Genomic DNA, 15211 nt, shown 5'->3' with positions numbered 1-15211 from the left:
GTCACTGGTGACATGTCCACTGGGCTTTTCTTGCACATCGCTTGTTTTGCAGGTGCTATCATTCACCAGCCAGATGGCTGCCTCTCGCACCAAGTTCCCAAATCAATGCAATGTGAATCAGAAATCAAACTTTGGCTTCTCATTTAAAAACCGGTGTTTCCAAAGTGACACTAGCCACAAAAATGTGCTCTGCCTTCCCAGGCCCTTTTTACTAATTGGTAGCCTATGATCACATCACATACATGTGATTTATTGCAAAATGATGCACAAGAAAAAAAAAAATGCTCTCAACTAACAGCCTGTTTTACTCCTGACCGATCCAACACAGAACATGTCCCTTTTTGGGAAATCCATTCAGTCTTAAAGCCCGTGTTCAGGTTCGGCATGGAACACAGTTTGAAAGCAAGGGCCTGCAGTTTCACAACCAGTTCAAGCTCATGTAAGCACAGGCTGATTCCGAAAAAGGCCGGTCCACCCCGGTTATGCACGCTCTTGTGCATTGTTTTGTGTCACCTCTAGCAGCTGTGCAGCTTGCTGTCGTGCAGTAGTGCAACTAATGAAACTATACCCAAAAGATAGAATTATTCAGAACATCATAAGGCAGTTGTGCATCAAAAGAGGGCCTGTCCCTAGTGATTCAGCTGTCTGAAACAGAGTTACTGATTGAAACGACAAAGCATGAAGAAAAAGAAGAAGAGAACAAAGAGGGCTGGAAGGCTGTTAATGTGGAGGTGGCTGTAATTTAGGTAACAATCTTACAATGAAAGCAGTGACTCACTAAGGGCATTTGAAAAGAAAAAGGCTTGAGGAAAAATGTCTTCAAAATAATTTTACTTTAACCAGAGAAAATGGTAAGATGCCTAGTGGGTTGTTTTGTTCCGCATAGGATTAAGTGTCTTGCAATGCAGTCATTAGATCAGGTATTGGGAGAAAGGCACCCGCAACCGTAACATAGAAATCTGAAGGATAAGAAAAATGGTGATTCATTCCTGAAGGATAGCTCTGGCTGGCAAAGAATAAATTGACTTCCATGCTGAATCAAAGCTGCAGTTCAAATTGAACATACTTGCAACCTATCCGATTTGCGTCTCTGTCGACATCTGTGGACCTGCCTCTTGGTCATTCGTACAACTTAGAGAACCCCCCCCATTCTAATAAATGGGGGGACATGCAGAAACGAATGCACTTCTGCCCAGACATACACAAGTCGCAGCTGGTTTAAATGCACAAAACCAGGTGAGTTCTTTTAAGTCAAGAAGTAATTTTTTTCCATGTTCGGTGAAACCTTGCTCTCCTCCTATCAAGACATGAGTTACCATGTAGGCTGTGGTCCATCTGATAAAACCTTGCTCCTTTCCTAGCACAAAGCAAAAACCTGAGAAGTAACATGAACAAACTGTCCAAACATTTGGTCTTTGGACCTCCTCCTTTTATCTGCTCTCAGAATCGCAACTATGTGGCAAGACAGTCTTTGTTGATTTATTTTATTAATTGAAATGACTGGATCAACAGATTGCTATCATGTTTGTAATGGCTATTGTTCCTAAATGGGAACAGAATCGTTTGCCTATAATAAATGCTTTAAAGGCTGCACAGCTTCATCAGTACTTATACATATTACTGTAACAACATTCTTCACCTATACACTCTTTTTAAGTATTCCTCAAGTACACTTCTGTACTGAACTGTAACACATCTCTAGGTCTGGTGTATCAACACCAGAGAGAAATTTCCTTTCTCTGAATTCTCTTCTCACTGCAGCAGTTAGCATGGTGCAACAAAACAACAGGAAATGTACTTTTTCTGTACACTCACAGCTTATGGGCCTTAAACTCGAAACACAGGTTAAAAAACTCTCTCCCTCTTTGTACAACGCTAGAATTTGCATCTCTTGGTAGCTGATGGTGTTTCATGGACACGAAAAGCTCTGATAAGTGCATTTCAAAGACATGACAAAAACTGTCAATGCACAGGAAAAATGCACCTCCCTGCAAATCAGATCCATGGTTGTGTGAGAAGATAGGTTTATGCAGTAATAACTGAGTTAGCATAGCTTATGAAATTACTGCCTGTCAACTGAGATACAGCTGCTGAAAACCACCTCTGAGCTAACTAGCTTTAGTCTGCAGTCAGCAGGAGCAGAAAGCATACAGATGGTCTGTTACCCTAACTCAGCTGACAGGCAGTAACTTCTTAAAAACACACTAACTTCATTTTCTGCATTTGTGCAAACACATCCTGAGAGCTACTGAAACATACATTATGGCTGCTGCATTTCCAATAGTGTGGTTCAGTGGCCATGATCTGATTCATACTGTGAAAGACTCTTGCTTACAATTTAAGTTGCAAGATTATTCCACCCCTAATTTTCTGTTAAGGAAAAATATGGTGCTCTATTTCTGCAGCTGTTCAGATCTGTTGTGTCAGTAGACTGTGCACGGATACAGACAAACCCCTTTTCAAGTGGTTTGCTCATCAACATATCTTTATGCTGGGAAAGCACAATAGGATTGCTCTGATCTGAGAGACAGAGGCAGTGACAAACTGCAAAAGAGCTCCCTTGCTTGTTGAGTCTTTAATCACCAGCGATGCTCCTCATATGTAGTCACAATTTCACCCAGCCTGATGGCAAGCAGGGAGCTTGCACTGAATAATGGAATCTACATCCTGCACGGGGACACCACACACTTGTAATCAATCAGCTTTGTGCAAAGTGTCTGCACTCATGCACAGATCACAAAGTAGTTTTGTTTTGTTTTCCTGATTCACTTGGAAGTTAAATGTGGCATAGCCTGATCATTCCAAGTAGTACTAAAGCATTTCATTAATTTTTGACAGTACAGCAAATACAGCTTTAGGGCTTCTAAGATCAGAACAAAAGTCCCGCAAAGACATAACACAGTTCAAAACTAGAAGAAGAGCAGTCAAGTTTGTTCAAGAAATATCAATATGTTAACTCTAGAAACAAATTTACTTTCAGAGCAGGTATCGTATGTCCACGCTGCTCTGATTTTACAGATGGGATATTATCTGAACTCCCACATCTGATATAAAGCCAACAAAAACTGTATCTCACGTGCTCTGGCTAATCAGACAGCAATGTAATCGTATAACTAACACTCCATTCAGATGGGATTTGTGGTGTTTGGAGATCCAACTGCACACAGCCCTGGTATTAATGACAGCAGAACCGCAATCTGGATCTGGCACAGAAAGGTCTGTCAGGGAAAATCTGAGGTATTTTGAGAAGACCTTCCAGGCCAATATATAAGTGTCTGGTCAGTTCTGACCCTCTCCAGAGCAAACTCTTAATTCCACCTACTCACAGACAGCAGCTGCAGTATGAAAATCCCTCCTACTTGAAAGGACCTGAAACGTGAGACACTACAGTGTGAGGAGGCAGAAAGTTACCCCAACCTTCAGTAGCTTTTGGGTTTTGTTTTGTAAAAAAAGACCTTCTTCTTTTGAATTTCCTAATGAGAAAATCCAAGCTAGGGAATAACAACTCTTTTGGAAGGAAAGTGCCATTTCAATGCAAAAGTTTTGGTACCCAGTTCCTGGGTATGTTTAGGATCTTTTGAAAATTCAGTCTAAATCTCTCTGCTATAACATTTACAGAGACCAATAATATTAACACTACACAATAGCTGTAGACATGAAAGCACAGATTATTTGGGTGGCTTGTCCAAGTCAGTGGCAGTGTCTTATCAATTGGCTTTCTCCGAATCCTCTATGTTCTGCCTGATATAGTTTTAGACAGTGGAAGGAATGAGATGATTTGAATAACAGTGTCAGCTGTCTTGGAGGGGGTACAACATAGGCTTCCGCTAACATCAGGCCAGCTGTCGATCAAAGGGTCATGGCTATCCCTAACTCGCACAGTTAGGTAGGGAGATAACTTCCTATGAAGACCACGTGTCTGCTGTAGCCCAAGTCCAGAGAGAAAGGGGAAGTCCTCTTACACCAACGCAAGGACACTCTGCTTATATCCATGAGTAAGCCTGTGCAGGCACAGCAGTTCTATGAACACATTGCTGAGTTTCCTGCCTTTATTTAAGTTGCACTGTCAAGTCTGATGCTTCTGCCTACCTGAAATCCATGTTTGCCTCTCCACCATGTGGTCAGCTCCTTTGGTGGCATATCAATAACAGACACTATGTCTCCCACCTGCAAAAGATTGGCAACATCAGTCACAGCTTGCAATGCGGCTAGGAGGAAAGCACAATTCAAATAACTGCATTCTTCAGCAAGGCAAAAAACTGTACGACTTGTGAGCAACTGTAACAATGCCACTCTTGAGATATTTGCCTTTGTAAAATCAAACTGTGAGGTAGAAGAGTTACTGCATTATACAACATACAAGATACAGCCGGTCATAAGGAAACAGCTCGCAAAAGCGGCAGGCTCTCTGAAGAAAGAAACGTTCTGATTAAACTGCAGACATAAGTAAGCAGTGATAGCATGAAACACTTTGGAAAATGTTCTCAAGTAGCTGAACTAATTTTTACTACATGCCCTATATACGTGTATATAGGCATCGACATATGTCTACCTGTTTCCTTTCACAGCAAAAAGTTGAGAGCTCCCTTTGTAGTTCACAGACTGACCAAGACGTGCTTTTCTTAATTAGAAAATGAACAGAGGAGAGGTGGTGCAGTGTTACAGCAACAGGAAGGAAAATGACCAAGGAGACCAAACAGGTTTTCTGAAACTTTGCTCATTCCCATAAAAAATGTAATACTGCAATAGTTCAAAAGGAAACCAGTATAATCAATACTAAACTTGGCTTGGTGGGAATCAAGATCTGTGTGGCCTCCATTATAGAAGTAGTAGAGTAGAAGGGGCAGAACCTAAATAAATACTGCAGCTAGGTATAGCAAAAATTGTCAACGTTAATGTCCAACTTTTACCAGATGTTTTACATTGGTGGATCTCAAAGTGCTTTACAAAGAAGGTAACACATCCCCATTTTTCACATAGGGATAACTGAGACACAGGGAAGTGAAGCGACTTCCTCAAGGGAATAGCAAACCAACAGCAAAGCAAATTTCCATTAAGGAAACTGCTGTCACCACAACGAGCAGAGAAGCCAGGTATTTTCCTCAGTATTGGGGAGCAAATGCCAGTCAGCTAATTTTGCAACTGCCTATTAGAAATTAACAATAGCCTAAACACAGAGAGAGAGTTTGGGTTAGGGAACAGAACGCAACATTGTAAAACAACCGATCATATTCCACTTCTGTTCTGCCAAGGTTTCTCACTGCATAAACTTGGAAAGCCACACGTGCCTTGGTTTCCCTGCTTGTATGCTATGCCTCCTAACAACTTGTTGGACTGCATGACAGTTGCAAGGCCAAATTAGCCTGGTGGCACAGAGCTGTAAGATTTACAAGCAGGGAATGCCATCTTAGTGCTTTTATTAATACTGAGACACTGACAAACAGCCTGTATCCTGTACTGCATGCATTTTAACTTGGAAGATGACATGCCCGCATGCCTTTCTGATTAGCGCGGTTCTTTGGTGTACACTAATAATTGCCTCGATTTTGAATATGAACAAAACCCTGGCAGCACTAGACTATCATTATTATTTTTACTTCCTGCGCTGCATGCTAAGAATGTGATCACAAGAACTCCTTCGGGCACTAACTGTTTTCCTTTACACTTTTTTGTATAACACTGTGAATACTCCATCGATAGTACCACTGCACATAAACAATCAGAGCATAAAACGCTGCTTTCTGGGTAGAATAGACAAGAGCCAGATATCCAAAGACTCCCAGGGTCTGATCTTCCAGATCTCTGCTCCACAGCAGCTCCTACTCTGCATCGAGTAAGATTTTCAGAACAGTTTTAGGTTATCACCTGCCCTTTAAGTACCAAATTCTTTGGTAACCAGTCTGGTTCTTTACTTTTCATGAGAGCACAAGCTCTTACAAATGGTTTTAGACACGGACTTGCTAACAGGAACAGAGGTTGTGTAAACTGGCCAAGGAATAATTAAATTGGCATGCGTCCACACAGACACATATGTGGACAGTCTTCGCGAACAGATACAAGATACTTTTAATACACTGTACAGTACGAACTACGCAGGGTCTGCTGCTGCTCAGAGACCAGGGTAGAGTACTTGGCAGTATCCGTTTAATCAGAAGATACTAATGCCAAGTAAAGCTGTATTTTAAAGATGACTGAACTCCTCCCTGTATCCAACCCACTGCAAATTGAATATTGAATGAATCTTCTAAGCTTCGCCTCACAAAACATTCTGAAAGTGTCTGAATATATTCCTGATGCACGCACACAGACACACACGTTACACTCTTCTGTATATGACAACAAGGAATGTAAGCTCCTTTAATTATTTACCTCAAAGGACAGTTCGTCTGCTGCTTGAGCAATATATCTCTTAATAACATGGGCAGCAGCAATAGCAGGAACGTTAATGGACGATTCCTCATGGACTAGCAGGTGATTCCCCTTGTTATCAATCTGAAATAAAGAGCAAAGGAGACTTTGAGGCAGCTGAGGACAAGTGAGGAGGCATTTTATTGGTGCTCATACATGGTAGAGATTTCAAGCTGATTCACAGAGACAGCACAGCTTGGGGGCCCCCTGAGGAGAGCAGCATGGAGAGACAGCGTAGGGCACAGCACACGCAGAAAGGAAGAGGAAGAACAATTCATAGAGAGTATTTCGGAAGGTCGTATGTCCCCATCCAACTAATGAGAAAAATGCTGTATTTGTGCATCTTTGTGTACAAACAGTAACATGACAGTGAATGTTTACACCTCCCTTTAACACCAAATCGTATTGTTTTTCCTGGAGTACTTAAAACAGCAATACAAAAGTGACTACAAAAATTCTCTACAAAGTGGAATTAATGCTCAAGAAGAGGCACTGAGGTACGGAGGAAATGCTGTCAAACCGAAAACCAGCATCGCTTTTAATTTTCTCCTACCCTTTTATTTCTTTTTTTAAGAAAACATGGCTCCCACCCCTTGCTGCAATCATCAGCCTACTTTCAAAGCTCCTAGATTTTTGTGCTTGTGTAAAATTTTGTAAGATTCTCAGTTAATCGGAAAGGTTATTCTGTATTGCATGTGCAGTAGGTTTGCTGTAATCTCTAGGTCCACTGCATTGCTGTAAATTCTACAGTTTCATTTTTTTCTATAACTTCCTTCCTCCCTTTGTGCTGAGGTTTCCAAGATTTTTCTCATCCCAAAGGATTTCAGGGAGAGGAGCCTATCAGCAGGGAAAATTGCAGGAAAATGCACTCAATCCTTATCACAACCATTTGAAAACAAATTGCAACAGTCTAATAATAGCTGTTTCTATTCCTGGTGTGCAGCAATATCATCAGGCAATGGAAAGACACACATCTCTCTACCCAGACTAATCAGCAACAGCACCGCTGACACAGACAGGTGGCCTTCATCACTTAGCCCCATTCTTTCCTGCACTCGTTGCCCAATAAGGTCTATTGTTTAAGATGGTAGAAGACCGTTGACAGCGAAACCAAAGCTGCAGCTGCAATTCACAATATACAAACAGTGCCACTGCAAGCACAACGCAGGCTCTGTTGAGCAGTTTAACCAACAGCGATGGCAAACAGGAGCAGATAATATTTATTGTTTCTGCAGCTATCGCAAGGAAAAACAAAAAAAAAGAGGGCAAACACCATAACTGATGCAGCTATCGCAAGGAAAAACAAAAAAAAGAGGACAGACAAACACCATAACTGCGACAGCTCCAATAGTTTTAGAAACTTGCCACACTTGCAGTATTGCCTTGCCAAAAAGGAGCGTAAGCATGCGTGTGCGTTCTGCAACCCAAGAGACTTCAGCCATGAACTGGACTTCCCCAGGCGGTCCATTGACCCAACCACTGCTTTGCTAGACCGGCCCCCCCCCCCCCCCCCCCGCCCCCCCCCCCCAGCCACAACCTTTTATTTGTAAATATCAGCAGAATGATACGTCTTTGGGTGACAAAATCCAAGCAAGAGGGGGAAAAAAGCTCCTATATTCTTAACACTGGATCTGGTTCGGTTTGTTCTATACCTTTTGTGGCCACCTGTATGCTGGTAACAGGGGAATAAAGTTTTTCGGATAGCGTTTCAGTGACACCAATAGGTCTGGAAGGATTATACCTCTTTCTGGAAAGGCAAGAGAGCACATTTGTGGCTTGCTCTGCTGCTAAGGTGAGGAAACAAAGAACAACCTGAGCTTCATACTATACCTCCATCCATGTGAGAGCAGGCCCACAGTTTATCTTGTTGCCTGCGATGGCTGAGAGACGTGACAGGTAAGCCATCAGCATCTGGGTGACAAGCTGGAACAGAAAGAAACGGACATACAGTTTTTCTGTTAATACACCATAGTTTGGAGAGAATTCTTCAGACTTGGAGAGACCATAAATTATCCATAGCCATACGCAAGTGTTATAGAAATATATTCCCTTTTGCAAGGAAATTTGTCATTTGAAGAAGGACAGCAAACTACATACAGTGTTATAATGAATACACACAAAAAAATTGTGTAAAGCAGCAGCTCCCTGTGAAAGTAATAATGTTTTTTTATAAGATATGTAGATTTTCATAATTTTCCTTGTCAGGATACCTTAGATCTAAAGCCTTCCTCTCATCATGAATTTCACATACAAACAAATCATTTGTATTATGGCTGTCAAACACATCTGAGAACCATTTAGCGAAACAAAACACTGGCTGCCATTTCCACCCACTTGCAAACCCTTAAGAATGTGGCAACTCAGACTGACCCCTTGGTGAAAGAGTAATATTTCAAACAGTAGAAGAGAGTTTTAAAAATACACTTAGCAATGTCCCTTCTATAATAGTAAACTTGCTTTTATTAAAGAGAAGCTAGTGACGTCTTTCCAAAGCTTCACAGTGACAGCGTTATAAAGCAGTATTGTAGCCCAGAGTTTGTAGGACTGTTTAAAACATTGTTCTCCTCAAACATCTGTTCAAATGTGGTCAATTCAAAATAAAAAATATAGTACGAGACACCACACAGCTGCAGAATTATATTTCACAGCAGTAGAGCTGTTCAATGTGTTTACATCTTCTGTGCTTACGGATATAATCCAGATTTTCACCCTCGTGCTAAAAAGTACATATTAAATCAGTTATACAAATAAAGATGTAAGGGATAGAAATGCCTAAAATATAATTTAAAATATAAACCCAGGAATTCATTATCCTGAATATTGCTGCTTCTGCTGAATTTAAGAGACTAGAAACTTTAAACTGTCTTCAGAAATAGTCTGCATTAAACCAAAGCAACTAATAAATCAGATTCTCTGATGAGCAATGGGACCACTTTATCAACTTCCTATATTCAATGGCAAAAGCCCTGTAGACTTCAGTGGGGTACTGATTTTGGCCATTGTGTGTTGCTCAAAAGCAATCAATCCTCACCCACTCAGCACTGAAAGAACACCGATTCTGATTTATAGTTCCTGGATGGATTCTTCTTTGAATGGCCTCAATTTCCTCATTTCCCTTTTCAGCTACACATCTCGTGAGCAGGCAACATTGGCCTTCCGACACAGCGTGTCAAGATTTTTCTGTACTTGTGCTTGATGGTAGGGGGCAAACATACAACTACAGGTCCCAGAGATAAGTGACCTGTGAAATGAAGCAACGGGCACTGTCCGTCACCGTGATGCATGCTCTTCCCGCAGACAGACTGAGGCCGAACAGTTTTGTTATGCTCTACTGGCTCAGATAACCTCTGCAGCCACGCATTACATTGCCTCGCTCTCCACATCTTCTGAAATGATGCAGTCAAGGTGCACCTGCTACTTTCCAGAAGATTAATTTGGACAGGAATAAATCTCTAAATTATCAACAGGCAAGAAGCCGAAGGAATTCCAGCTCTCCATATGCCAGGTGAAGACAGCAAGTCAAGAAATGAAGAATACCTCTTATTCATTTAGGAAAAAAACCCACTCTTTAAGCTTTTTAAAGACCATTTAAATAATGCAGTAATGCAAATGCTCTTAAAAAACAACTTCAGTGATTTTCAGTTTATACATATAAGTCTAGCATTCCAAATGGTATTACTCTTGCAGTGCTGCAGCCTTAGAACAGCATGATTTCCTAGGAATGTTAAGTTGCTAACTTTAAGTCAGGAAATAACCACATCATTGAAAAAGTTTCCAAAGACATAACAAAATTCTTATCTAAGGTACTAACAGGACAGCTTCTTTCTTGACACTCTCAGTAACCATTCCACATTTAGCAGCACATTAACTCATATGAACTTGCAGGGCATTTCCCTTTAGATCACTGAAATTAAGGGTAGAAAACAAACACGCTGATCTTATTACTAGTAATCAATTTCCAAATCTAACCCAGGCCACATTAAAACTACTTTGTCCATACTTGCAAATATCTTCCAACCCCTTGCTGGGGACTGTGCTTTAAATGTTTATAGAGCTGGTAATTTACCTCCGGACTGTCCTTCAGGGCATCGGAGCGGGGTAGCTCTGAGAGCTGGGAGAAGCGCCGGTCATAAATACATAGGTGAAGATGTTTATCAAGTACTCTGAAGTCTTCATAACTCCGCTTCACGATCCAGCTCCTCCCCTGCATAAACAGAAAAGAGAATCACACTTTTATAAGCTCCTCACCAATTTGGGTTAGATGAAGAAAATGAAAATTTGTGCAGAAGTAGCAGACAGATCTGGCCATCTTTCTTCTCAAAACATTTGAAAGCGAAGAAAGTGCCTTAGTTGTATTTTCGTGTTCGAATCTGTAGACAGCCATTCATGCTCAAACCAGCTGTTAATGTTCCTGTTTAAATTATTTAACCGTGGGTTTGGATGCGGCCCAGCGTTATGAGACCTATCCAAAGCTTTTGACTTCCACCTGTCTTACAAGGATTTTGTAGCATTTCCATACACAAGGTGTCTTTGCACAAATGTAAATTACAAAAATGGTTGTATAAATAGCGCAAAATTAGACTCTACATAGATAGAAGCACATACAGTCTGTATGCTACAATCTGAAGGCAGAACTGAAGCTTGCAAAATTTCTGTCAGACGCCCCAGGCAAATCTTCAGCTGAATTAAAAAAACAATCTATGATGAATAACACTAGCTGAAGATTTACTCCTGAGTGCATATCATTTCCCCAATTAAAATATTGACAAGATACATACTGCTTCAGGGGACAAGGAAGGGACCATGGCAGCACAGCATAATTTGCTTTGTGAAGCTTTTAATATCTAATGACTACTTCTAAATGCTTCATGGCCTATTATGATCAATAAAAATGTTGTAATAATGCAGCAGTTTACAGGTCAAAGCACTTTATGAACAGTCATTAATCCTCTCAACACTCCCATGCAGCCCCTAAAACGAGACTATTCCTGTTTTACAGATGTGGACACTGACTCAGTGACCATGGACCTCCACAAAGCTTCCCCACCTTCTATTTCTAAGTGCAAAGCACTTTTTCAGCCTTTCTTTCCTAAAAGCAACAGGATGGCCATATTTAAAAAGAAAAAAAAAACTATCAGCATTACACACTGCTTCACACTCCACGCGCAAGTTGTCTCCCTAGCAAAAGGATGAGAAAAACAACAAAGCACGCAACAGACGTTAGCCGTGCTGTACAAGTCCAGGTGCTCCGATAGCATAGCAATGCCAGCAGCGCAAGGACTCGGAAGAAGATGTCAGAGGAAGGAATTAAGATTGCCCCAGGTTACACGGCCACGCAAAGGCAGGGCCAAGGATTAAAAGCGACGAAGGGATGCCTGGCAACCGGTACAGAAAGCAGGGAAATGCATGATGTAAGAGAGGACACGTCGCCGGGGAAAGGAGCTGTGAAGTGTGATCCCAGATCTGCTGTACCTGGCTGTCAGAACTACACCTGATGCCCTCTTCACCTGGGATACAAAAAAGCATGGCCTACTCCGACTTCCCAATCACAGTTCTGCTATATTCATTTGTTTATCAGGAAAGTGATAAACATCACTTTTATATTAATATCCAAAGCCTGCAAGGCAACCGTAAATGTAAAACCTATAATCCAGCGTACGAGCTATTTTCTGTCAAATTTATTTAAGACAACTCCAGACGGTGTACTGTGCCCATAAACTCTGCTTTCATGTCACAAGAAATCACCCGTATTTCACAAGCCTACAAAGAGGGTAGACACAAATGCTTTGTAATTTCCCTAAGTTATGTCATTTTACTTTTCGAGTAAAGGAGAAAAACAAAAACAGGAGTGCAAGCCTAATGATCTTCAAAAAGATGACAGCCTTTCCAACTTCTCCATCTTTTGCAATTAAGTGGTTCTTGCTCTCTTGATAAGTTGCCAGTATGACCTTCAGTGGAGCAAGGTTTAGTCACCAATGTAAGAAACAACAGATCGAGAAATCGCTGCAATCCTTTATTTGCTTCTGCCTGCGCTTAACAGGACTTTTCAATACAATCTCGTACGCTACCCACGCAAATAACAAACTTATTTGTCAAATGATCGTAAATCTGTCATTAATTCCACGATATTTTAATTTTAAATGTTGGACTCTAGATTTGCAGTCTATTTTTATCATGAATTAAGATAGTAAGAGTTAAATTTACAAGACGGGAATAGTTGGGGTCAGCAAACTACTGGTCCATGTGACAGGGTGTGCAGGATCAGCTGTGGAGAGAACGGACTATACGGACAGCGTTCTCCTTGCTTCTGATGAAACCCATTCTACACGATGACAGTAACGAGGCTACTAATAGCTAGCAAGGAAGTTGATTAATGAGCAGGGACAGCTTACCTCACGACAGCAGTGGTGTTTCTTGCCCCACCATCTCTCTGGGAGGTTCCTCCTGTGCTGCACAACAACTCGTGGAGCAAGCACTGAGCCGGCACAGTCCGAGCGTGGTGCAGAAAGGTAACCCAGAACCCACTGCTCCCGTACCTTAAAACTGCAGCAGTTTGAGAGCTGCTAAGCAACCAGCCGAGCTGTCCCTGCGGAAGCAGCAGCAACCTCCATAAGAAGGGCGGTGTGCATGCCTGGAGGTCAGAACCACTGTCGCCATTCCCAGGTAAGTCGGCCCAAGGCCTGCAATCACAGCCCTGGATTTCAGGCTCTTGGGCAAAAGGATTGCAGGATGCTTGTGGGAACGGGGCTGCCCATTCTTCAATCACATTCAGAATGACTGTGCATATGATGTGTTAGTACAGAACACACTTTCAGGAGCAATAATACAAATTTCCAGCCAGCAGAAAGTTATCCCAACACCCTAAATGTGAGTATTTCCTGATAACGTACGGTTTTAAGTCTGCCATAACTAAATTCAAAAAGCATACCTGCTTTAGGTTGTTCTAAAAGTTGTATTAAGTGAAGTCTTTGCAGATTTGGGGCCTGAGCGACAAATTCTTAAGCAAAAACAAGGCAGCCATATTTACAAGGGGTGCAACTAACTTTACAGGAAAGAATCATTGTGCAATCTAGGAAGGAACTGGACAACATTTAGTGCTTCCCCTCAGACCTCCAGTACAAATCACAAGAAAGTAAAGTCTGAATTCTCTCAGCTAGACTTCCAGAGTTGCACAGCCAAAGCAGCAGAAACAACAGTGACCTCATTCAATATCAAAAATACTACAATGTTTCACTATATCAATTTAAAAATTGTACATCTTGCTCCCATTTCCTGCAAATTCTAAAGTGCCAGAAGGGTTTTGCAAAAGGGTTCTTTTTAATTTAGAGCATTAATAAAATAGTAGAAACAAGTAAGTGACTTAAGTTGGTCTCATATTGTCAACTGTGATTTATAGCAAAGCTAAACATTACTGATGCTTCGGGCACATCATATCCATAAGGCAAAAATGCCATCTTCACATTCTTAATGATTTCCACACATTGTTGCTCAAATAAATTTCTGATCGCCCTCTAATTTTCCAATTCAATAATTACTTTTCTATTCTTTAATTACTGATGGTCCTGATTTAGAGAAGCACATGCTTAAATCCCATTAATGTCAATGGGACGTAAGAATAGAGGTGAAGTTAAGCACACAGTCAAGTGATTTCCTGGATTCAGACCTTCAATTACGAGCCTGGGTGTGACAAATTTCATAAAAATAAAAAAATCAAGTCTCAGATGAAGATTTCAATAAAGCCATAAAATAGTTTCATGATCTTTATAAGGAAAAATTGACCACTGACTTAAAAAATCCCTCTTGAACAAAATCAAAGTATTTTTTGGAATTTCATTTTACAGAAACGTTCACAATGAAAAGCATCATGACAATTATGGAATTTCTCACAAAATGGAAAATCTGCGCTCATTCCTACTCTTATTACAGTTCGATCTGTTCTCCCTTACTCTTGTACGCTGTGTGGGATTAAATGTATGATGAAAGACTGGTGAGATTTCAGCACACTGCACAAAGCTTCTTATTTTTTTCCGATTATCAAAGCAAGAAGAAATGTCATGCTAAAAAATCGATTAGATTACTGAACTGATGATTTAATTTCCACTGAGCCAGAGATTTGAACCTTCCATTAGTAAAACCATTATACGGAGATCGCAGATCATCAAAAGCTACCCAGGCTTCACATTGCATGAGACAAGATTCAGAGGGACAAGGATTCAGAACCCCAGCTCCACGAGCAATATTTTTAGCTCTACTGGTCAAATGGCCTAGGGAGGACGACATGCAGCCATAGCCAGGAGATGTTTACATACTCCCTTAGGCACAGCTCATTTGGTGATACTTCGAGCGAGCAGCGGTATCTCCCCCTGTTCCCTTTCTTTCTGAGCCCAACACACAGCATGACAGTTGCAGCTCAGTGATGGTTTGTTTCATTACTAACAGAAAGACATTACTTATTGCAGTACTGCTTGGTTACTGTTGGACTGGGAAAAGCAAATTTAAGAGGAGGGTATTTTAAAACATCCTTTGCATTTTCATTCCCATAGTTAAAAACCCCGACCTTTGCTCCATCATCTCTTACACCCTTCAACTGACCAGTACAAAAACTTTACTCATTTCTAAGAGAGGCTCCCATAAGCTCAAGGCCAGTTCCATACAGGAATATTTTTATGTAGACTTAACTGTTTTCCCTTGGGATCTGGCAAGAAGCAATTCTTCCCCTGTTGTGCACTGAACAGTCAATGGCTTACTCGGAGGCATCCAGCTAACACTAGAGAAGCGAATAGGTTCATCTGTGTCAGTATTT

At 41.1% G+C, this 15211-nt stretch overlaps 1 protein-coding gene across 1 annotated transcript in view; it reads right to left on the bottom strand.

Annotated features, from left to right (window-relative positions):
• ARHGAP32 (Rho GTPase activating protein 32) overlaps window positions 1-15211 on the bottom strand; it is a 189170-nt gene that overhangs the window by 70050 nt on the left and 103909 nt on the right. Inside the window, exons 6-9 of the mRNA XM_019470377.1 lie at window positions 10475-10612; window positions 8239-8331; window positions 6370-6492; window positions 4090-4167 (exon numbers count right to left, since the gene is read on the bottom strand). Of these exons, the coding sequence (XP_019325922.1) occupies window positions 4090-4167; window positions 6370-6492; window positions 8239-8331; window positions 10475-10612 (432 nt within the window). The remainder of the gene's footprint in view (window positions 1-4089; window positions 4168-6369; window positions 6493-8238; window positions 8332-10474; window positions 10613-15211) is intronic.

This window comes from Aptenodytes forsteri, unplaced genomic scaffold (assembly GCF_000699145.1).
Source record: "Aptenodytes forsteri isolate BGI_AS27 unplaced genomic scaffold, ASM69914v1 Scaffold126, whole genome shotgun sequence".
Taxonomy (NCBI): domain Eukaryota; kingdom Metazoa; phylum Chordata; class Aves; order Sphenisciformes; family Spheniscidae; genus Aptenodytes; species Aptenodytes forsteri.
This window is presented reverse-complemented; position numbering and strand designations above follow the sequence as displayed.